The sequence below is a fragment of the Helicoverpa armigera genome, chromosome 4, assembly GCF_030705265.1.
Source record: "Helicoverpa armigera isolate CAAS_96S chromosome 4, ASM3070526v1, whole genome shotgun sequence".
Classification (NCBI taxonomy): Eukaryota; Metazoa; Arthropoda; class Insecta; order Lepidoptera; family Noctuidae; genus Helicoverpa; species Helicoverpa armigera.
The window spans coordinates 2566255-2592239 of NC_087123.1; the positions used below are offsets into that span (position 1 = coordinate 2566255).

The following is a 25985-nucleotide window of genomic DNA, read 5'->3' on the forward strand; positions in this document are numbered from 1 at the left end:
CTTATTGCAAGGTTGTGACGACGATCCAGGCAGTATTGCGGGCTGCGGGCCAGTCCGCCGCCGTGAGCCGACACTACGCCCGGCCAATTGCCTCTAATGACACCACTCGAACGCGTATCCGTCCAATCAACTCTTAAGACAAGAGGATCCTTCAGTCTGCTCGGCGGGCCGACACTATCGCACCGTTAGTGGATTGCTGTGGACCAGAACCAGTGATACCCAGTGATTGTTAGCGAGTGATTCTAATATGTGAACAATGAACGCAGTGCTATATGTGCGCGCTGATATCTCACCTCGTGGGAACCTCCATAACCCAAGTTAAAGAATATCACTAACGATGATTGATTGAACTTTAAAGTGAAGGATCAAATTGGACATCATGAATGGGATAAGCGCGACGGCTGAGAAGCCGGCGACCGGAGTTGAAACACCCTTGAAGGATGAACCCAAAGCCAAAAGAACAGGGGTTAAGGAGAAGCTAATGCAGATCCGGTCGAATATAACCGTGGAGCCCATCATAGCTTGTTATATAATGTCCAACGTGTTCTCAGGACTTGCAGTGCAGAATTTAAATTTGGAAAAAGCATGTAGAGTTAACTTAGGGTATGATGATGAAGTGTGTTCCGCGTTAAATAGGCGGCAAACAGAGAACTATACGTTACAAGAGTCAGAAGTCCAGAAGTTGACCGCGTCAGTCCAGGCGTGGAAAAATATCGTCCAAACCGCATTTCCGTGTATTTTAGTATTGTTTGTAGGTTCGTGGAGCGATAAAACGGGGAAAAGGAAGGCGTGCATACTGTTGCCCATAGTAGGGGAAGTGTTGTGCTGCACGAGTTTCATCCTAAACACATATTTCTTCTACGAACTACCTTTGGAGATAACGGCCCTCTCAGATCTGTTTCCGTCACTAACCGGAGGATGGATAACAGTGTGCGTCGGTGTATTCAGCTACATTGGTGATGTAACGACAAAAGAAATGAGGACATTTAGAGTAGGAGTGGCCAATTTGTGTATGTCCCTCGGAATACCTATCGGCATGTCCCTCAGTGGTATACTGCTGCAACAAATCGGTTACTACGGCATATTTTTAATATCGAACTGTCTGTATCTGACGAGTTTGATATATGGATACATACGATTGAAGGATCCAGTCATATCTTCAGACAGACAAAGAGTAAGTAGTTCATTTATTGAAAATGGTACTGTATCTTCGTTAATTTTGGCGGGAATAATTAATGGGGGTCCTTATTACTGCTGACAGATTTTAGATCAAAGTCTAGGGTTAATGGAGTATTGGAATGTGTCCCGATAAGGCGCGTTGAGGCCATACATCATTTGCAGAGTAGCACGACAGCCCGGTTAGTCCTATGTCTAAGTGATAAATTGCCGCGCGCCCACTACGCAAATTCGAACGAAGGGGGACATCGTAACGCAATCAGCGATTTTACGCGAGGCTCGCATAGGTGTCGACTTGGATTTATATCCCTTCGATCCTTTGACATTGTCACTAATACTGCTCGACCCACCATGTGATACATTGTTACGTTTTCCAGCACATTTTTAATAGTTTTTCTACAGTGATTGATGATAGCAGTTGCGTCGAATCGAACTCTATGAGATATATTTTTTTCTGTTTTTTGTACGTTCGTAATATTTTACGATTTTCGCCGTAAAAATGTTACGTATGAAAAATTTTGGTAGACTTTGCCAAATGTGTCTTTTTGTTCTTTTCATCCGGCAAAGTTTTGATTGTATCTTTTTTGTTGAAAATTATCTTTTTGCGAATCTCTCCCCTGGCAGTTGCTCATCAAAAGCGTTGTAAACACAATCTGTTTGCATTTTGTATGCTAAAGGCTACACGAAAATAAAGTGGGGATTATTGCGGGATTTTGTTTGAAACCTGAAATTGCACTTATTCAGTCGTTCGTCCCGGCCGGGGGTAAATTAAATTCACTACGCTTTATAATGAATTTATGTGAAATTAAATTTTATCTTTGTATTATGAACGTCGGGGGATGTCTAGTGACTGCGTTGTCTCTTTGTTTAGAGTTTATCTAAAATGAATTGGGTGTTGATATTTTTGTTTAATATAACTCATTTATTAAGTTCTAAAGTTTAGGTTTGTTCAGAGGATAAAGATTTCTCCCTACAATAGGCTTTCACTGACTTTTCGTTCAAATTCCGAATCAATAATTTGAAACTTTTTTATTTTATGATATTCTAAGAGAAACAAAATCATTGACTTCTATTCAGGAAGTAATAAACCAGTCGTCAACTGATTATCTTCCTACGTGCACAATTATTGTTTGTGAGTGTGAACTACTATAATCTTCGCTGATTACATAAACCTATATTTATTCAGTTTATTACAGAAGATTTTCTGAGAAAGTTGAGATCTTAATCTCAACTTTAATTTAGCCTAAGAAATTTATCTGAATTATAACAACACCATTGTAAACCTAGTTCTATTCAGCAAGTCTTTCGTCAACTTATGTTATTACACCCATCCTGTAAACCTCGATCAAATTCGGACCTCCTCGATACTCAAACGAATTTACCACTAAACAATATTTCTTTTTGCCCAAATATTTTTTTATGAAATAATTGTTCCACTGTAACTTGTATAGTATTAATTTCCAAAATTACAACTCTTCACCAGACTAACTGACAGTCATATCGTACTGTACTGATATTCAGAACTGTAAAAATATCCATACTATCTTCTCTCCTACCAACGACATTCGGCCACATAATCCCCTTGTATACAAACACACGTGGGTACCAGACACTCATTACTTCTAATTCCAGGAACAGCGCGTGGGCTGCCGAGGTTAAGTCTGCATTTTAATAAGGATTCATTTCATTTAATTTTCGATTCAAATTTCAATTGCCTATCAACAATCAGAACTATACCAAAAAGATACAACTAAAACTATTCCAACGACACTCACCCGCATTATCATCCGAGTCGTTTACCAACTATGTTTTGGTCGGCTTCCAGTCTTACCGTATGCAGCTGAGTACCAGTGTTTTACAAGGAGAGACTGCCTATCTGACCTTCTCAACCTAGTTACTTGGGCAACCCGGTAAGACTGGTATCAGACTTACTGGCTTCTAGCAAAAGGATGTTAAATGACACAATGACATTGACATGCCCACATATCCCCTTGTATACAAACCCACGTGGGTTTCATACCAAACACTCATTACTTCTAATTGACTGCCTCGCTGGTCTAGTGGACGAAAGCGCGACTGCTGTGCACGAGGTCTTGGGTTCGAAACTTTCACAAAGCAGTCTGGAAGTTGGTGATTGATTCACCCGTGCATCGCAAAGAACGTAAATTTCGATCTTTTTCCGGTCGTGTCGGACTATGAGAGTAAAGGAACTAGGTGAGTGCACTTGTGTCTGCGCGAATGCTTGTGCACTATAATATGTCCTGCGCAGCTGGCTGATCATCTTATATGCGAACAGCCGCCGTTGCCGAAATCGGCCTTGTACGCCATTATTCTCATTACGTGTAATTCCAGGAACAACCCGTGGGCTGCCGAGGTTGGGTGTGCTCGTTCTTCGACGCTCGCCACGTGCGGGAGACGCTGACGGTCGCCTTCAGGACTGGCCCGAGGAGAAGGAGGCTCAGGGTCTCGTTGCTGATTGTCGTCGTGTGTGTTATATTTGGACCTTTACATGGTTAGTTGGTATTATTGGAGTTCTTTTACGTGTAGTTTTTAAATTATTGGTTGTAAAACTTTTGATGAATGTGCAAGATATTGTTTGACATAGGTATACGGTGCCTATCTCAAAATTTAACCTATTAGGTATATATCGCAAATGAAAAGATAGAGATACATTATTGAAATAAGCCATACATCAGTATGAAAGTGTATGGCAGTGCATAGATAATAACAATGAAGTATACACAGACTAACTAGTCAGCCTATCAAACTTGATGACCTTCAAATTGCAGGAGTTTTTAGCCAAAAAGATACGAAAAGATTTAATCATCGTGTCTCAACATCCAAATTAATTCTATAGCTAACTACGTACAGTCAGCGCCAAAAGTCGATGAACAGAATTAACATGACAAAACACCTGTTCACAATAAAATGCCGTAAGTTATAGTCGCAACTAGGAAACAAAATGGACTGTACACCAGAAACTTACAAAAGTCGTTAAACACGAATATTTCAAAAGTATCTATGCACTAGTATTCCTAAAGTCGCTGTACACCATCAATCCAAATGTCGCTGAACATCATTGTATCAAAAGTCACTAAACAGCAGTAAATACAAAATTAGGTTAACAAAGTGTATTTTTAATGTTGCCGTGTGTTAATCTACTTTTGACGCAGTTGTTCAGACAGACTACTTGACCTTACTAATGTATGGTAACTCGTTAGCATCTATTTCAATAATTTTAATAATTATTTTGGAAATACTCTTTGCAAAAAGCGGGCACTTATGCGAAATCTTAGTTTTAAGGACTTTACGTGTATTTCAAAGGGTTTTAATGATTGTAGTATGTTTCTAGCATCAAAAGGGTTAGCCAAGCATGCGTGAGAGTGTATTCTAAATTTTAATTTTGTACAATTGCTAAGAAATTGGTTAAACCTTGTTTTGGACTAATTGCTGGCAGAAAGTTCGTCGGTGTTTTGAAAAGTTTTTGAAGTGATTTTCAGAAAACTGATAATGCAGTTTTAATTAATGATTAATGTACCTTTTTGTTAGATAAAACATTTTTGAAAAACTATGCGTATTTGATAAAATTTTCACCTGCTCTAAATGGGCTATACTGATGATTGATGGCAAACCAATTTGATCGTTTCAAGATTTTTAAAAATGTTAAAGTCTGAAAGGAGACGAGTTGTGATCGGCACTGCTTACTTTAAATTGGTTTTGTCGCAGCCCAATGTACTGATACTCCTCTAAATAGTGTTTAATTATGAAAAAGCGATATTTTAAAACACGTAGGTGTAATATCTAAACAGAAGAACGCTTTACACTAAAATACCGAAACTCTTAACATTGCCATCAATCATCAGTATAGCCCATTTAGAGCAGGTGAAAATTTTATCAAATACGCATAGTTTTTCAAAAATGTTTTATCTAACAAAAAGGTACATTAATCATTAATTAAAACTGCATTATTAATTTTCTGAAAATCACTTCAAAAACTTTTCAAAACACCGACGAACTTTCTGCCAGCAATTAGTCCAAAACAAGGTTTAACCAATTTCTTAGCAATTGTACAAAATTAAAATTTAGAATACACTCTCACGCATGCTTGGCTAACCCTTTTGATGCTAGAAACATACTACAATCATTAAAACCCTTTGAAATACACGTAAAGTCCTTAAAACTAAGATTTCGCATAAGTGCCCGCTTTTTTTGCAAAAGAGTGTATTTCCAAAATAATTATTAAAATTATTGAAATAGATGCTAACGAGTTACCATACATTAGTAAGGTCAAGCAAGTACTGTCTCAAAAGTAGCTGAACAACATAAGCGTCAAAAGTAGATTAACACACGGCAACATTAAAAATACACTTTGTTAACCTAATTTTGTATTTACTGCTGTTTAGTGACTTTTGATACAATGATGTTCAGCGACATTTGGATTGATGGTGTACAGCGACTTTAGGAATACTAGTGCATAGATACTTTTGAAATATTCGTGTTTAACGACTTTTGTAAGTTTCTGGTGTACAGTCCATTTTGTTTCCTAGTTGCGACTATAACTTACGGCATTTTATTGTGAACAGGTGTTTTGTCATGTTGATTCTGTTCATCGACTTTTGGCGCTGACTGTACATAATTTTATTATTCTTTTATGACTAAGTATTATACAGTACACGTGTTACAACAGTTATGTCAATCCTGCAAATCCTTGCCTCGTGTAGCTAATATGAGGAAAGTTGTAACATTGAAAGCGGTTTATTTACCATACGAGCCAATCCCTGTTCCTTGTAGCTACCGACTTATACTGAATTATTTATAGAAACAAACCAAGTACAGACTCAGTAGAACAGCTTTGGCAGGTCAGGCTTTAGGCAATATTCCTATCTATGTTCGAACAGACATAATTTTTACATAAGTAAGTATTAAATATAGAATTTTATATACATAGTGTGAAAGAAACAGTTTAAAAGTGCGCACTGCAAACTTTTAGTCAGCCGATAGTTTTTTGGGCTCATAAATCAGGATGAAGATGAATGGTCGTATGCACATTACAAAAATCAGGCACTTAGCCGGTATCAGAATGACTGAAAACTTTGATTGCAATCAAGATTTTCTTGATAGAACAAGCACTGTGCGAGTACTCTAAGATCACAATTTGAAGATAATATACAGTAAATTTAAAAAATATATAATATTGACGAAATACTACTCTTTCTTTTAAGGAATTCCAAATCCTGTAACAAGTTTTGTGTGATAAGTAATTTCTTTTGTACATAATAAAGACAAAATACTTTCTATTGACCGATGAAAACGTAAAAGGATATGAAAGGAATGCTTTACGTTCTAAATTAGGAGTGTGCAAATAATCAAATTTATTTTGTTTCTTTGAAATAAGGTTCTTTGATGCTTCACTTCAGTGGAAGTAATTATACCAGAGGAATAGCTACCGATATTTAAATAACTAAATACGAGTGCAAATAGAATATTCTGAAAGACTGTTCTGGGGAAATATTGAAAGTAGGTACTATTAATGGTATCTATAACTGAGGTTTGTAAAAGATACCTAACCTATAAGTTAAAAAAAATTATAGGTACTATATGATACTAATTAATTTTGGAAGATTGTTAAACATAGCAACTTTTTAACCGATTGCACTTAGAAGGAGCGTTGTGTAATCAAGGAAGCTGTTTAACACATCTTACTAAGTCTTATGACTCAACACCACTTGCATATGACTCCCTCTTCAGCCTAAATTAATCAGTCTCTCAGAAAAAGAATGCATGTCTTTATTTCAGCCGATTATTTCCGGATTTCTGTAACCCATCTCTATTCACTTGCGATTAGAGATTGTCACATAATTTTATGGAGCTAACGTCAAAATTCAATCAGTAATCAACGGATAGCTAAGTTACAGAAATTCACCGTAAATCGATGATAGGTTTTCTAACATATTGTATGTCTTGCAGGTGAAATGAACGTGCTGTACCTGTTCATGAGGTACAGGTTCAACTGGGACGAGGTGCAGTTCAGTATGTTCTGTACTTACAGCATCATCACCAATTTAGTTGGTAAGTACCTCTTTATGGAAGTGGGTCAAATTAATAATGCAAGATTTTCTTACATAAATATGTAGTTAGTTACAAATGAAGCTAATAAAGGCGTGTTAAAAAAAATCACATTCATTTATTCCTTAATATTTATTCCTTTCAGTGATCTTATTCAAGGCTAAACTATATAGTCCTATGTCGTAAGTCGTATTCTAAACCCTATTGCTAGACTAACTAGAAAAACATAATAATGAAAAAAAAAACAGGGAACAAAATGATCACTAAGTGATAAAGTTACTATTTCGTAGCGCATAAAATAACTTTAAGCAGATGACTTTGTTTGTAATTAACTCAAAACATTTACATACCAAATCTGTAAACAAAGCCATAAATAAATTATCCCACGTTTTGTGGTCTAGTTTAAATTTGTAATTAGCTCAAAAATTATCGGCACGCAAACATTTTGTTTGGCTAGTTTGGAAATCAACGCTCCATTGACTAGAAGCCACTAATTGATCAATTAAATAAATAGTGCTGATAATAATGACTTCATTCTGATTTGGCATAATTGACAATATTGCATTGAATTTTACGATAAACAAGCCGTTTCCCCGCGATTTCACTCGCGTCCTGTCGGAACTACTACTTGGACCGGGATAAAATATAGCTTATATTACTCGGGAAGAGTGTTGCTTTCCAACATAGATATGATTTTTAAATCGCTTCAGTAGTTTCGGAGCCTTATAGGATACCAAAAAACAAAAAAAATTGTTTCCACTTTATAATGTTAGTATAGATTCCGTCAAATGTTGTACATACAAACGTTTATTTGTATTAATTTAAATACTATGATTATTTTCCTCTACATTAATTAACTATGCTCCGTTGAATATTCTGTCTAAAAGAGACCCAAAATACCGATAAATTACTTACTGATCGTGTACTTCTGAAAACAGAAAATTTAATTACACCGTTAATAGATTTATTTCAGGACTTGATCAATGTGTTGCGAATAGCTTGTCTAGCTGCTGTTTGTACTCATTAATTTACTTCAGTAATAATTCCCGTTCCTGTTACGTACTTAGTTCTTTAACATATCAAGCATAAAACACAGATTTATCTAATACCTATAAGTATATTTGGTTGAAATCTTTAAACTATAAAATTAGTCTTACTTTTAGAGCCTATGCACACCACGTTTTTTAAACTATAGTAGTTCTATTAGTTTAGTATAATTTTCAAAACTTGTTTCACATTTTTCACATCAAGAATATCAATTTGACAATGATAACTTGTCGTGTCTGTACTAATTTGATTTACAATTCTGTAGTATGAAATATCGAAATTATCTCTCTTTATTATTACTATTTATTCGAATGAAATCCTGGATACAAGTATTTTGTATTGCAATTAAAATTGATGATATGAGAGGTGCAATTAAAATCGTTTTGTTTGCATTTCGGTATTTTGTGGCGTTTACTTATTTTTCACCGATTGATAATTAAATTGTTTTTGCTCATTTTATTTCATAAACATATTTTAAACAAGATACTGAATATTTTTGCAAGTTTTAATTTACATGCGTAATTAAATCTCTACACAAAATGGTTCCATTAAATATTGGTATGAAATATTCAATTATGTATTTATGAATTCAATTATGTATCTATAAATTATTTCTTTGGTTACTTTTTACATAGGTGTAAGTCTTCCATAGTGTATTAAATAAATAAAAGTTATACATAAATAGTCGCGGAGCCGAAAATCGATCTCAGTGGCGTGCACTTGGAGAGGCCTATGTCCAGCAGTGGACTGCGATAGGCTGATGATGATGATGACATAAATAGTCAACTATAATAATGCTGAAGTTCATATGTCTTCACTACAATAAAATTGTTAAACTCTACACCTAATTATCTTATTCTCTCCATTGTCAGAGTGAGTTAACGTCAATACTTCAATGTACGCGTACCGAAAAAGACTGACTGCCCTATAGTATTCTTATTCGTCATTATTATTCTTTATTGCAAATACATTTTTGACACACAGAAAACAGAGAGTTTATCTACAACAGCGAGCTTGACTCAGTGTTGGCTTAAGCCATTGTCCTATTTGAAGAACTTCTTCACTAAAACTGTGCTATTCTTCTCCAAGGTACACTATTCTCCATCAGCATCTTCAGCGACTTCATGAAGCTGGATGACACTGTGGTGGGGATAATCTCATGCACCAGTAAGATCCTCGCGTCTTTCATCTTCGCGTTTGCTACTACCACCACTGAGATTTATATTGGTAAGTTCGTATGTTGGTTATAAATTATAGAAGAAAACTTTAAGTAATGAACTAGTTGATTAATAATAGTGACTTTATAAACGCCATCCTCCCACTCGTAACTATTGTGATTAACAATCAGAGGCATACTTACCATTTTGCATTTATATGCCGTCAACAACATAGAATGAAAAAAAGTTCTTGCTGAAACTGAAAATTGAAAAATTTCAATACTTGTTTGATTAAATACAGAATATTTTGTTTTAAGAATCTCTAATTAATCCTTAGTAATGAGAAAGTTGAACTTAGTTTTGTTTGTCGCAGCGCCTTTGGTAGAAATCTTCAACGGGACATCATTCATCGCGATGCGTTCCATTGCATCGAAACTTGTCAACAGTGAGGAGTTGGGTAAGTTTCATATTTTATGTTATTTTTCCTTTAAGAAAACCTTTTAATATTGTATTATTATATGTAGAGTTAAGTATGTTCTTTACATACATACTTTACATAGTTATATTTTTTTCCTTTAAGTGAATGCCTAAAAATAGTTATTAATTTTGAAATATAGGTACAGTATTAAACCTTCGCTTATAAATACTTTAAGTTCCAAATCAAACAGGCAATGTTTGACAATGCTTAACTAGTGTCTCAAAAAAAGATCAGGCTCCTAGTTTAATCTAAAACGAAGGGCAAATACGGCCTTTATATTGCCGAAAATGCCCTAAATTGCTTAGCTTAAACTTTCCGCATAAGCATACCTATTATAAAACAAAATACTACTATGACGAACTTATACGTTATTACTATTTTTCATAGATAGGAAACATTAGTAGAATACGTGTCAATCCTCATGAATTATTATTTAGAGCGGATCTAAATTTGGAAATACTGAAAGGTTAAGGAAAAGTAGTGGGATTATTGTGGTTATTTTAATCTTTTTATTGCGTAAACAGGAGATCCATATGTCATGGGTCTTACCAATAACCTATTTAAAGACTATCATGGATATTAGTAAAACTATGAATAAATTCCTGATGACGCGAATTTATAAAATGTATGGTATTTTTATGCACATTTTGCTTATAAGGAAAAGTAAAGATGGCTTCATTTTAATAGTAAAATGTTTGTGTGAGTGTAGGTAGAGGTATTCATAAAATATGTAGCAGTATAATACCAATTTTATTTATAAGGAAAAGTAAAGATGCCAATATTTTAGTAGTGAAATGTTTGTCCTCTGAATTGAATTCATGTAAGTTTTTAAGTAAAAACGTGGTTACTTATATTTATTGATCACTGTGTCCAAATGCAGAACTTTGCTATTTCTTGCGATAGATAAAGGGAAGTAGGTAACTACTTTTTTCTTCCAACACCTCAGTAAATAGTTTCATACATACCCAAGGTCATCAAGACGACATCTCTAAATACTCGCGTCCCCCACCACTTCCACCTTCAAACCCACCAAAACAAAATGTAAACTTTACCTAATTAAACTTAACTTAATGGAACTTAACATTGAACGTATTAGAGCCCTGGGAGAGGTCCAAAGCGCGTCATTAAACATGGTCCCTCTTGACCTTAAGCTAACCTCAAGTTAAGCGGAATCATTTCGCGACAGATTCCGGGGATATGAGAAACCACGGAGTTAGTAAAAAAGCGGAGATGCTATAATGCAGGTAGGTCAGGCGCCTTCTTGTAAATCAAGTACGTGCTGTGCGCATGACCAAAACCAGTGCAGAGTGTGCTAATAAGGCGTTCGGGTTCTTTGAGATATCTGTCAATGATTTCTGGTATTACGAAAAATGATCGGGCCCAAAGAAGGGCGAAGACAGTATCGTTCCGCGTCCCCCGCTCACCCGCATTTTAGCGCGCTACTTTTTTAGGAGACTTTCCATTATGGCACCTCCGCTAGTGATTTTGTTATCCATGTGCGGAACTCAGTATAGCGAGTAATTGGGTAGGCAGGACTTTAGGAGTGAGGTCAACATATTGTTATAGGGTCAGTGCTCCAGGGGTTTAAGAGACGCGGTTAACAGGGTTTCTTTAAAAAAAAATATGGGAATTTCACGGGGATTTTGGTCGTCTTTGCTGTTGGTAGAAATGGGTTTTATGATGAGGAATTTGTCTATAAGTCTTACTAATGCGTAAGTAGTTTTTGAAACAATTAAGCGTATAACATGCAGTTTATCTTACTGTGCACTACCAAACATTGGGTTATGATTATTTTGGCACCGTTCATAGAGCAAGACTATCTTTAAATTGGGGTCAGCAAGGTGTCAAGCATTTTCAAGTTTCATATTGCTTGACACTATAATGCGTGCACAATTTATTCACGTACCTAATCGTAATTCACATTCTAAACCCAACTTCCCTCCACAGGTAAAGTGAACTCACTCTTCGGTCTAGCAGAGGCCATGATGCCCCTAGTCTACGGTCCACTATACTCCCGAGTCTACATGGCGACGCTGACTGTTCTCCCGGGCGCTGTGTTCCTGCTGGGAGCGGCCATGACTGTACCTGCTGTGGCTATATTTGGGTAAATATTATTTATTTTATATACACAAACATATTCAAACTAAAATACTATATACTAAAACAAAAAAGTCGTATATTAAAGAACAACAAGTAGGCGTCGAAGTATTCCTCCGCATCAATATTTATTTTATTGGATTATTGATACTAGTTGTTTCACTCGCATTCCGAGGAACTTCTGCCCGAACCCGTCAAATATATTTAGGTATAGCCTATGTTACTCGGGGGTTGTATAGCTTTCCAATATTGAAAGAGTTTTTCAAAACGGTTTCAGACACTTTAGGAAAAAAACAAAAAAAAATCGTCTGAACAAACTATCATTTTATAAAGTTGTAAAAGTTCCATAGTTTGTTATAATTAATTAATTCATGTATACGAAATTATCACCAAAAATGCTTCATCATTCTTTACTCATTCTGTGGTTTATTACGTACTTTGATCAGTCCACATACAACAATATCATATACAGGATGTTTGATCTAGACAATCAAATTATATACTGTTTCTATCAATTGAATGGAATCAGAATATAAACAACTCGAAAAAGAACTGAATTATTACTAAAACAAATTATGTGCGTTGACTAAAACGCATTTTATTGGTTCTGTTATTTATTCCTCTATATTGTATTCTTTTATTTTTCTAATACAGCGTCAGTATAAACAACAAAGATCAACAGATAAATCGGAATCGTTCGCAATATCTTACTCGATCCCTAGAATTCTGTGAATCGTTCATCAAAACGTGATCAAGAGAACTCGACTGTGTATTTTCAACGAAGACTTCTACTTCGAACAACTTAATTGATTTACAAAAATACGTTGAAATAATAAAGTGTTACAGCTGTCGGTAAATTAAATTAAGAAGTCAAATAATGTATTATTAGTCTGATAGTACATTTTGACTTATTCTTAATTTTATTTCCGTTTACTGTCCGGACCAAAATATAACTGCAAGCCTTAGATTGACAACATCCTATACACTTTAAAAACTTGCGATGGTGGGAATTCTAAGAAAAAACTTAGATCCGGTTTTTATAACTTCAATTTACTAGGAATAGGATAGTGTCCAGGGTCGAAATAATGAAATAATATTTAGTCCGCTTTTTAGATAATCAAAAAATATTGGATACGTATTTTTTCTTTTTTTAATTAAACATAAAATGACAAAGATAATACGCTTCAAAAATTAGGAGTGGGGGCCTTTTACGTCACAGTGTCCTGAAAATTGTAGCAACTTGTGACGTCACACTCAACTTTATCACGCTATATCTTAACAAGTTCTGATCCAATTTAAAAAAGAAAAAATACGTATCGCTTAATTTTGGACAATCTACAAGACGGACTAATTATTATTTTTTAGGAAACTAGCCTATTAACAGAATTAGCATGTTGGTGTTATTATTTCCTCATCGAAAAACAGATTAGAAAAGTTTTGCAATTCCCTTGCAGCGATGTCTAACACGTTTTAAAACATTTGTTTATGATTTTTTATGTGATACCAAAATGAAAAAAAAACGATGAATTTAGCACTCCCTCCTTTTTGAAAAAAAAATAGCTTCTATCTGAGCTAAAAGTACCACAAAAACATAATAAAAATCATATCTTAAGTTAACTAGGTGGATATGTACTTACCTAAAAATTCTATATTTTAAAATTCCCATACAATAAAGACGTTCTGTGTTTTTGCACGTTTTCGCTTTTGACCTTCGCACATGATATTGATGTGTACTGATGATATTTGATTGTCAGTACATAGTTATGTAGTCATGTATGTGCACAAACAAAACCATGTACTTACTATGTATTATGTGAACAATTTAATAATATAGGTACAAACTAGACGTGTAGTCTATATGGAATTATGTTATGACTGGATACAAAAAAATTCTAGTTATAGGTAGTGAGGTTCGATTGCTAAAAAAAGGTAATTAAAATGTATTTAACCGACTTCAAAAACGAAGGTTCTCAGTTTCTGTTTCTCAGTATTTCAATGGTCCTCCACCTGAAAAAAATACGAAAAAAATCTTCTTATCTTTTGTTGTTTAGTTGCTTGGAGCACTGGACCTACCGAAAAAATTATGAACGTTTAAAAATTTTTTGGTTAGATTCAGACGTGATCACAAATGTACTAAGTACTGGCACCGTATCGTCACTCTATCGTCACGGTATCCGATACCAGCCTTGTGTCCACTCAAGTGTTACTCTGATAGCCACATAGATCAGTAATAGACAATGGCTAAACCACTTCTAATGTTGGCACCAACATTTGTACCAAGGCAGTGGAACGAGAGTGATTATTGGTAACGAATGCCAACTACCAATGTTGGTGAGAGAGTTGTGTTCAAAGACGCTTAGGCTACCACCATAGAGATGTAAGAAGTAGCTTAGCAGGAACAACTATCGAAATATCGTGTCTAATGTAAATTTTGAATAAACCTTAGATACACTATATAATTGGGATGTTTAGATTTTTGACTTATTGAGACCTATGTATCATATTCTTGGTCCTTGACATTCGTCGGTTCGTGATAGGTTCAATAATAGATACCTACACATGCCTGTTGGACAAATAATGTTGGAGCCAACGTTTGGAGCCATCGGTATAACATGCCAATGTTATGAGACATAAACGGTCAATTGTTTTATTTCGTCATTTCCCTTAAAAGATTACTTTAAGTGGGTAATACCGTACATTACTTGTAGAAAGGTACAGTTATGAAGAGAATTCATACACCACTTTATTTAATTTCATATTTCTAGAATTTTATAAAATTATGGTGCTTTTTTATAAACAAAATTGCAGATTTTATTTGAATACATGAAATAAAATCTGCAATACCTAGGTATAGTTTTTGCTCAGTAACCTTCACGGTTACGCGCTTGTCAGAAATAATTATATGTGCCATCATAATCAAGATGAATAGTATAATAACGTATAGAGCACTATAATATAAATTTTGTAATGTATTTTATAATTTTTAAATCGAAAGTTCAGCTCTCCTTACCACCCTAAAACTCAGTTTGAGAGACTCAGTCAAAATAAATAATTAACTAAATAACCCTTTCCAGCACTACAGAACCTTAAGATTATTATTTTATTTATCACACCAATTTTATGTGAAAACATAACAATACCTCCATAAAGTTAGCTTCTAAAATCGGCGTAAACTATACCCTTTCGCTATTTATAGGCATTTGTGGTCAATGCAGGCCCAATAACAACAAACTTAGTACTAAAGTTTGCCAAAACTACTATCTACGTAGTAAGAGTATAACCCTGTACTTGTCAATATCGATTTAAGTGATATAACAAGAAACTTAAAGGCCACATCTGGCTGCTTAAACTTAGTTCAAAATGTTTACAATCTGTTCAAAATATTATTAGAAACATCGTCTGGCAGAATTAAACGATATACTAAAACTATTTGCGGTTTAGGCACAAACAGGTCTCGCTAATTTTAATCGGAGACTGCATTATTTTACTGAATTAAAAACAAAACTAAAAAACATGATTGGTACTCGGAAAACATTCAAATCCATTTAGTTTTAAAACCTCCAAATTGCATCGTTACATAAATAGCTACAATCCACAACCAATCGACATTCAATATTAAATAGGAAACATCTAGTGATGACCACTGAATAGCTTTTTTATTACAATGCTAAAGACGCGACGAGGAAGTAAAAAATAATAACTAAACGCAAACAGGTTTCAGTACAAAAACTTCTCTCCGCGACTGTACACGATATCACATTTTATATTACGCGTTCGAAATTGTCCATCAGAGCATTTAACAATCGATCCTTACACTCGTCACAAGTGTACTATTGACATTTTCCTCTCGAAACGATAATAGTCCATTCATTCGTTTCAGATGGATGTATTTCGAACAAAGGGAGGACACCAAACAAGTCGCCGAGATGGAGAACGTCAATAAAGACGTATAGCGCCAGACATCCAACTCAAAGCATTTATTATTAGTGAAAGTGTTATTGGACATTATACAGTGTTTTGAATAAAGTGTGAATGTTTAATAAAAACCTGTCGAGTTTCAACTTGGCTTTTATTCGAATTTTTAACGCGAAAACAATCGGATGTTTACATTAACATAGTGACAGTACGCGACGGATCGCCCACTGTTTGACTTCAGTAACGTGTTAAGTTTATTTTCGATTTCTCCGAGTGTGTTTGTGGACGCATTAAAGACTGATATGGCAACATAAGAGTGTTTGCTTACATACAGACGAACAATAGGACGCTAGCGACGACCCAGCGCCGCCGGCTTACCAGTAATTCAATATTATACTGTATTTATCTTGGTGCTGTGAGGATGTGCTCTCCAATATAACAACAATGTGACCCAACTTTGAAGATTTACTCGGATCTCAGGCGAGGTATACATTCCTTGTTCCGTATTTCAATCTCCAGTGAGTATTGATTTTATATTTGAAATTTTATAAAGCACGTCGATAGAAAACTACGAAAATGGATAAAACAGAAAAGACTGACGAGAAAATGTCTCGCGAAGAGACGACCGAGGAGCTGCCTCTTAAAACAGAAGCTAAGAATGACACGCAAAATATGACCTTTTTTGAGAAGATGAAATTCATTAAATCGAATATAACGGTAGAACCGGTTTTAGCTCTATTTGTGATGCCGAGTGTGCTGGCAATGTTAGCGACGCAGAATTTGAATTTAGAGAAAGCATGTATGGTTAATTTGGGATTTGGCGATGGAGCGTGCACTGCTTTGAGGCTAAGAAAGCGCGCGAATTACACATTTGAAGAAGAAGAAGTACAGAAACTGATAGCATCAGTGCAAGCATGGAAAAGTGTGGTGCACACAGCAGTGCCAACACTGTTGATGCTCTTCATAGGAGCATGGAGCGACAAAACAGGGAAGCGCAAGATATGCATGCTGATGCCAATCTTTGGGGAGTTCATGACGTGTGTATTAAACATGATAAACACGTACTTCTTCTATGAAGTCCCAGTGGAATGGACGGTGTTTATGGAGGTCATATTCCCATCTCTCACTGGCGGATGGTACACGATGTTCCTCGGTACTTTTAGTTATTTAGGAGATATCACTTCTAAGGATACAAGGACATTCCGAATGGGGCTGCTGAACTTATGTATGACAGTAGGATTTCCCATAGGAATGGGCTTGAGTGGCATCCTATTACGGTATCTAGGATACTATGGAGTGTTCTCTATATCTGCTCTATTGCAGTTTATCAATTTCTGTTATGTGTTGTTCTTTATTGACGATCACACTTGGCTCGAGAACAAAGACAAGGTTTGTATCTATTTGTTTGGTTACTTAATCTTCAGATAGTTTGCTATCAATCAGTTCTATTATTATTGTGTTATGACAAAAGATAACGGTTCTTATATACGAAGCTAGACTATTATTGTAGTTATGATTTCTTGATGAATCTTTGAAGTGCATTTTGCCAGACAAAATTACTTATAATTTCGTACTATTTTTAGGTCAAACGAACCGGTTGCACTGGTTTCCTTCTGGAGTTTTTCGACTTCCACAGTCTAAAGGAGACTGTTGAGATAGCTTTCAAGAAAGGCCCGAATAACAGAAGACTGCGTATATGTCTCGTTTTGACTGTGGTCTGTTTGGTGTTTGGACCGATGTGGGGTATGTAAACTATGCATTGTTTATACGTAGATACTATTGTAAATATGAACGTATCAATGTATGCATATTGATGATTAATTAGAGTTCCAACACATTGCCTAAACTTATCGTAAACTAAATTGTCGGCTTATAGTTGACTCGATGTGTATTTCGAAGCATTTTTTAAGGTAATCGTGAATCAGCTGGCCTGATACCGGCCAGATACCTGATCTTTGTAATATATGTTCATTCATCTCGATACCGATTAATAAACCCGATCAAACTATCGGCCGACTAAACGTTAGCAGTATGCAAGTGCTCGCAAGTTATTTACCTACTTGATGACAGTATGCGTAGAACAGACGTAGATTTTTGAAAATATTATGAAGCACCTAGAAAGTAGGTACAGTGATATTCTACAATATTTTGTCTATAACCAATGTTATGAAAGGCAAATGTAATTGTGTACGGGCTTAGGTACCTGTAGATACCTTAGACATACAATATCTAACTATGTATAATGTATGATATATTATACGGTATATTATACCTGACCAACTAACATTATTATCATCAAAATGAGCAGTTCTAGAAATGACAATAATAAAGTCTGTTCCTAATTATTATTATTTGATATCAATGCTCTTTCTTCAAAACTTGTAAAGTCACTACAGAATCTTTAGGTATAGTGGTTTGTACAATAGTGTGCAAGAATATTTATACAGTAAGTATAAAAATACCGGCCAAAAAATAACACTTTTATTAAATTGCTTAAAGATTCTTTGTATATAAACTCTTTTGCAAAAAAAACGGGCACCTATGCGAAATCTTAGTTTTAAGGACTTTACGTGTATTTCAAAGGGTTTTAATGATTGTAGTATATTTCTAGCATCAAAAGGGTTAACCAAGCATGCGTGAGAGTGTATTCTAAATTTGAATTTTGTACAATTGCTAAGAAATTGGTTTAACCTTGTATTGGACTAATTGCTGGCAGAAAGTTCGTCGGTGTTTTGAAAAGTTTTTGAAGTGATTTTCTGAAAAATGATAATGCAGTTTTAATTAATGATTATTGTGCCTTTTTGTTATATCAAAATATTGTAGAAAAACTATGCGTATTTGATAAAACTGTCACCTGCTCTAAATGGGCTATACTGATGATTGATGGCAATGTTAAGAGTTTCGGTATTTTAGCGTAAAGATTTCTATTGTTTAGATATTGTACCCACGTGTTTTAAAATATCGATTTTTCATAATTAAACACTATTTAGAGGAGTATCAGTACTTTAGGCTGCGACAAAACCAATTTAAAGTAAGCAGTGCCGATCACAACTCGTCTCCTATCAGACTTTGACATTTTTAAAAGTTTTGAAATTCTACAAAATACAGAAAATAGCGCATAGACTGTGAGCACGAGGTCTTAAGGTCTCGTAATCACTGATTTTTAAAGAACCTCGTCTCTTGGAAAACTCCGTAGACCTCTGAAGATCTATGAGTCTGGGCGTTCAAATAGAGTGTTTTCATCCCACGGACATTTTATTAAATAAACTTGCCTGCACCGAGATTTTCTGGCATCTACAGTACTTTCCTACTTAAATCATAACAATAATTGGCTATCTGCTCATTTCTTAAGAAACATACGTTTGGCCAATAATTTTGAATTCTTGACTCCCTTGCAGCTAAATCATCGTATAGTAACCCGACACCTATGGAGTTATCGAGAGCTTCAACTCGGCAATAATTTGATTTTTTAGATAGCTTTAACCCTCCTCATCATTTTTCGTGTGGTTAATTTTAACATTTATCACAAAATTTGTTATTTTTTTAATGTCAAAATCCGAAAGGAGACGAGTTGTGATCGGCACTGCTTACTTTAAATTGGTTTTGTTGCAGCCTAAAGTACTGATACTCCTCTAAATAGTGTTTATTTATGAAAAAGCGATATTTTAAAACACGTGGATACAATATCTAAACAATAGAACGCTTTACACTAAAATACCGAAACTCTTAACATTGCCATCAATCATCAGTATAACCCATTTAGAGCAATTGACAGTTTTATCAAATACGCATAGTTTTTCTTAAATGTTTTGATCTAATAAAAAGGTACATTAATCATTAATTAAAACTACATTATATTTTTTCTGAAAATCACTTCAAAAACTTTTCAAAACACCGACGAACTTTCTGCCAGCAGTTAGTCCAAAACAAGGTTAAACCAATTTCTTAGCAATTATACAAAATTCAAATTTAGAATACACTCTCACGCATGCTTGGCTAACCCTTTTGATGCTAGAAACATACTACAATCATTAAAACCCTTTAAAATACACGTAAAGTCCTTAAAACTAAGATTTCGCATAGGTGCCCGCTTTTTTTGCAAAAGAGTGTATTAAGAAAACTAAGAACAAAAATTACAATTACCTAGAAATAATTTTAATAATCTCTGTAGTGTTAAAGAGAATAACTTATATTTTATTTCCATTTGACCAATAGATACCTTATAATTTAATTCAAACATCGCTAAACAGCCTTAATTTGACGACTTCATAGAATACGTTATTTTGACCTTTAACTGTGGAAACCTACTAATAATATTTGTTCAAAATATGATGGCATACATCTGTCCAATTAGCGCTTAGACGCTATGTCACTATTAGCTTAGGTGGGCTTCCCCAGATAAAATACCAAAATACCTAGTTGTTATTATCAAGATTTTCATCGTCATCATCCTCTGATCGTTTTTCCAAACTATGTTGGGGTCGGCTTCCGTATTATCGAGATTTCCATAAAACTATGAAACGGGACCCTGTTACTAAGACTTTTCTATCCTTCTGTCTTTCTGTCTGACGTAAAGTTGTGTCTACAAGTCAATATCAACCTCTCTAGTAGATCCCACAAGAGTTCCAAGATCGTTGGAAAGAGTTACCGCGTAGTTAGCTTAAGAGGGAACATGGTGGGTTTTAGTCAGTAAGAGTCTGACACTTCCACATGCTGCACCCACAGCGGGAGGGGTCATTTGATGGTTTCCCATAAAAAAGTGTAAATTAACCTACCTGTTACTAGACCTAACTTTCTTTAGTATTTTGTCTGTACCTATCATCTATCATTGAAAATTAAAAATTGTTGCCCAATATATCGAAAAAACTTTCCACAGCTGTATTCTATCTAAAACTAATACTAATATTAAATAAAACGTAATATCATCGACATACGATAAATTCTCATTGCAAGAAGTACTCGTATGTTTGTCTGTCGTTGTGTAATATTTACTATGATTGTCAAGCAAATATAAGTTTATTAGTTTATTGAGAATAACACGGCAGATAAGAATTTTCAATTCATTCAAGTTAATTAGACATATTGTGCCTTATGATACGCTATTGTCTTTAGTTTTAGAATAAAAATATTGAATCTGTTATGATCTAGCAGTAGCCTAGTTTGGGGCTAATGATAACAGAAATGTACCTTTTTTGGAAATAAATTTCTTATTCTTATTCTTATCTAAAATGGCTAATTTAGTTAAAGATTGATTTTAAATATTTTTTTGGTGTTATTTTTCCAATTTATCAAATAGGACCACTTTTTATTCTGATGCTCGGAGTATATTCGGATGATAGCATAAGGGACGTGGGTAAAACCACTGGCGGAAGCCAGTTAACTTTATGTAATACATCAATTTGAACGCGTTTTTTTTTTGCTTTTGTTTCCTTGTTCAAGTTATATTATTTTTCATTCGTAGAAACAAAAAAAATACCTATAAAAGTGAATAGAAACATACAATGTAAAACATACGAATGGTTATTAATAAAAGGATAAAATTACTACCTACTGTGAAATCATATTTTCTCGTTAAACCGAATTAATGAAACAAACATGTTACGCAAACTTGACATTCCAGTATTTGGGATATTTTCCTACTAACTTCTACCTACTACCTCAATAAATAAATAGAATATATCGTGATCACAATATACTTTTCTGTCTACTACGTTCTACAGACAGTCAGTGTGTATGGCGTATTACAAGATTGATAATAAGATATATTCTAGTCTACGTACATATAACAAGACATTATAGACGTATTCGGTTTAATTATCATCATTATGTCAGATAACAACAATACTTCACAGTATGGATTTTCTATAAATATTACTGGAATAACCAGTTTTCAATTTGCGTACAAATATCCGCGAACAATTTCAACCAAGTCGCCACTATAAGATCTTCGGCTTGACTTGACAAATCTTACCTTTCATTAAGGGCTGGTTCACATCTGACGGAACATGAGTCGCGTATTGTCGGACGCGTAACCCCAATATACGTTTAAATAATCGATCATTCACACCTAACCGATGATGAGTTAGTGCGTCGATCATACATTTATGATACACTCAACGCATTTTCCGTCAGATATGAACTTACCCGTATATCAAACGTTTCGTGAGCGTATGTTCCAACTTCCCAGATAAATCTTAGATACATATTATGTTGTATATGTATAAAGACCCATCATTCATATATTTAAATTAAATAATTGGCTATAAGCCATTTGAATTTTGATGAATGAATACTGACAGTTGACGTTCCAATTGGCTGTCTGGCCGGTTCCAACTAGGACGAAAGAATTTACATATTTAACTGTATGTTATTGTTTTGTTTTTCTTAGAATATTCTGGACTTCCACGTTATTTTAGAAACCTTGAAGTTTAGTATTTCACAATATTATCACAGGTTATTATAAAAAAAAAATAATCCTCAAAACTAGATTTTAATGTCTGCAACACGTTTCACGTTTGTGTGCAACTAGATATATCTCGCGGATTTACCCACATCCTGATAAAACTTTCTTCCACGCCCGGAAAGCCTATAACACTCCCAAATAAAATAGCTTTCTATCGGTAGAAGATTTTTTAATTCATTTCAGTGTATCCAGAGATACTAACTTTATAATATTAGTGTAGATGACAATATGTATATCTTTCCATCGGTATTTTCAAGCTATATTAAAATTAAATTTTATTAATGACAACATTTTCCCGATTTAATTACGAATAGGGTTATAAAATACTGCCGCTATTTGAAACCAAAATTAAATGTTTCCATTCCATTTAAGGTATTCAGAATTTGTACAAATGGTCAGCGAAATATAATAAACCAATATGAAGTATGCAAACAAAAATGATATGGTTCTACAGCATTTTTCAATAGGCATTTTAATTTAATTTTACTTTATAGTATGTTACAAGATTCTTAATTTTTTTTGTCATATGTCCTATATTTTATTCTCGAAGTATTGAACTCGCGATAATAAAGAATAAAATAATAATTCTTTCAGAAGTTATAGGGACAATGTAATGCTTGCACCTACTTCTATACTAGTCCGTGGCTTGCACCTTTTTTCCAGTGTTTGATTATTATTTGTGGTCAGTATTTAGGCTATATACAAAGCTTAATAATAACAACAAAACCTATAATACTTTTTACCTTCATAAAAGAATAATAAATCGTTTCGTGTCATAATACAGAAAATAACTCGCTACCTATCACTGTTTAACCACAAAATACCTATTAAAAATAAAATGAATAAATATAAGTTTTGCAAAAACTAGTCAATTTATAAGTGTTTTTCCGTTTTCTATACAATCTACTTATGTAGTGACAATTTCCGATGACTTCATTTCATAAGTTATCGAAATAATGATAATTCATCATCATCTGGCTAGCCTTTTCCCAACTATATTTGAGTCTTCTTCCAGTCTAATCTAATCAGTGTTTCTGAATAAGACAATAAATTATTATAATATAGGAGTATTAGAATTAGTTTATTTGCAAACAGTATCTTCAACAATATTGTAAAAGTAAACAAAATGCAGTGTTTATGCTCGTTAGATAACAATTATGAATGTATTGTTGTAAACATTATAATCCGTGTAGTGTAAAAACACTGTAAGGCAGGAATAATAAGCGGCCATCCCAATATTCTACCTATCTTTTGTTTTACATACTAGAGCTAGGAATTTGACGTTACCTCTATGCAGCTTTAATGTCAAATCCAACCTCTGGTATGCAAATCAACAGATAGATATGAGAATGTTAGGAACGGTCAGTAGTTTTCTTTAAATGACTGATCTTTCAAAGTGCTATTTTAAGAGCATAAACTCTCTACAAAATTAGGAAGAGACAAATGATTGTTAAAATTGTTCCAATTGAAACATTATAAAATTCCCCAATCTCAGTAGAAAAAGGAAATATACAAAATTGAGCAACTTTTAATCCGTTCCCCTACCAAGGGATAAGTCAAATATGAAGCGAAGAAAATATATCAAAATCTTTAAAGTAGTAAGTCGTCATTCATAGTGGAGTTAGTTTGTAGGACCTCATGGGAAATTACTAGCGAGCCGACCTAGGCAGTGATTGCTTTACTAAACTTCAGAATTTACATCATACGGTAGTACTAGTTATTATTTACATTTTCATAACTTCTTTGTAGTTGGGTTATGTGATGTGAAAGATGTAAATTGGTTTGGGAATTTAATGTTTTGTTAATTTAGTGTAAGTACCTCTTTTAAAGGTTAGGTCGTGCAAGTGTCTATGTAAGTGACTGTAGACACACATTGTGCGTACAATTTCAGATTTTTTTTTCAGTTTCGCTGAAACTCCGGGGTTATTAGTTTAAAACGTTACCATGTGTTATTGTTATGTATAAGCTATACAACTGCCAAATTTTATTTAAATGGGTTTTGCAGTTTTTACGTAAAAGAGTATCCCGTAAAGAAGTATCAACACATCCAAAATTACATTTTTATAGCATTCGTACGAATAGTGTATGTGTATATAGAGTCGTGAAATCTATCTTTCCAATAGAACCTAAGGTTTCTAAGAAAAGCGCAAGAAACAAATAGATTAGATAACACACAAACCCTTTAATGTTATCTATTCATCTTCATATTTGTATAGATTTATCTTCTATTAAATAATGTCTTTATTGCACATGCACGTGTGACAACTAGGTCCTATATTATTGTTATATGCAGTTATCACTTTGTAGAAAGATAATAACAGACTGTAGGCACTCTTTAATATTGTATTTTCATAATAAGAGTAAGACCACACACTGGAGACTAAACTGTCGGCCTGTAGTTGGCCCGGTGGTTGGTCGAAGGTTATCGTGAATCTAATCCAACTTTCAAGTCGGATACATCATCATGGAAATATGCGCACTATCATTCATCTCCATACTGATTTATAAGCCCGATGAAACATCGGCCTACTAAAAGGTTGCAGTGTGCAGGATTCTAACTGAGGAATATTTTCATTACATTTTTGGTTGCTTCCAACCAGTACCTAGGTATGTTCATCAGATTCAATAGATGTCCTAGGGCTGAGATGATGATGATGATGATTTTTGGTAGAAGTACAGATTTACTCAGGCAGTTGGTTTGAAGAGATCAGATACTTAGGCAGTCGTTTGATATTTATATGAAAGTGGTTCTACATTTTTGGATATCAACGAGTGGCAAAGGTGCAGAAGGCTTATGCACACTCTGAATTTAGTTGCGGAACCCCACTGAGTTTTGCGACAACCATACCTGAAACTACCTACCCTATTATGTATATTAACAATAGATGTTTTTACAGGTGAACTAAGTGTGATGTACATATTCGCGCGGTACCGGTTCAATTGGGATGAAGTGAAGTACAGCATCTATTCGACGTACAGTCTCATCACGCATTCTGTTGGTAAGTACGAGTGAGGTTCGATGACCGACCGGCTTGTTGTTATTCGTACAGGTTATTGAAATCTTGGCTGAGCTGAACCTATGTATGTATCGTACGTATGTTCGAAGACTGATTTTAATAGTTCGAGCCAATATGTTTAAAATATAATGTATGCTTTATGTAGGTATTTCTATTTGTAGAATCGTTACGCTACCATACAGGCAGAACTCTTTCTCTTTCTTCTCGAGATAGTTCCACTTCACACTAAACTGCTTTTGATTTTTTTCCACCTTTTAGAATGATTAGTTGACAAGAATTAAAAACGGAATAAATAGTTTCTACTATAAGTACTGTTGCAAAATATGAATAAATAATATCTATGTAGTATGATTTTCGCAACATCTGTTGCCTCTAGTAGTTGTCACATCGCTTAATTCTGAATAATGTGGAGTTTCACCCCGAAAGGTCGAGTTGAAACAAATTACTCTCTCGACACTAATAACGACATTATATCACAGTTTAGTACAAGTGTACCAAATAAATATTTATCGTAAGAAGATATTTTGTAGTTAGAACCAAGTTAAACGGCGATTTGAATAAGCAGATAA

At 34.4% G+C, this 25985-nt stretch overlaps 2 protein-coding genes across 2 annotated transcripts in view; both read left to right on the plus strand.

The window, feature by feature from the left end:
• LOC110370472 (proton-coupled folate transporter) lies at window positions 1-16082 on the plus strand. The gene is made up of 7 exons (XM_021326287.3): window positions 1-1174; window positions 3529-3688; window positions 7144-7245; window positions 9379-9516; window positions 9820-9903; window positions 11872-12028; window positions 15902-16082. Exons 1-7 carry the CDS (start codon window positions 380-382, stop codon window positions 15972-15974), a joined length of 1509 nt encoding a protein of 502 aa, XP_021181962.1. The 5' UTR covers window positions 1-379; the 3' UTR covers window positions 15975-16082.
• Window positions 15748-25985, plus strand: part of LOC110370471 (proton-coupled folate transporter) — a 13828-nt gene continuing 3590 nt past the window's right edge. The window contains exons 1-3 of the mRNA XM_021326286.3: window positions 15748-17325; window positions 17520-17679; window positions 25297-25398. Of these exons, the coding sequence (XP_021181961.2) occupies window positions 16513-17325; window positions 17520-17679; window positions 25297-25398 (1075 nt within the window). The 5' untranslated portion in view covers window positions 15748-16512. The remainder of the gene's footprint in view (window positions 17326-17519; window positions 17680-25296; window positions 25399-25985) is intronic.

Bases quoted from the DNA above. Each gene is read 5' to 3' on its own strand.
- LOC110370472 (XM_021326287.3), top strand. From the start codon at position 380: ATGAATGGGATAAGCGCGACGGCTGAGAAGCCGGCGACCGGAGTTGAA. The intron at 7,246-9,378 runs GTAAGTACCTCT...TTCTTCTCCAAG, and splicing joins CATCATCACCAATTTAGTTG to GTACACTATTCTCCATCAGC. The intron at 12,029-15,901 runs GTAAATATTATT...CATTCGTTTCAG, and splicing joins CCTGCTGTGGCTATATTTGG to ATGGATGTATTTCGAACAAA.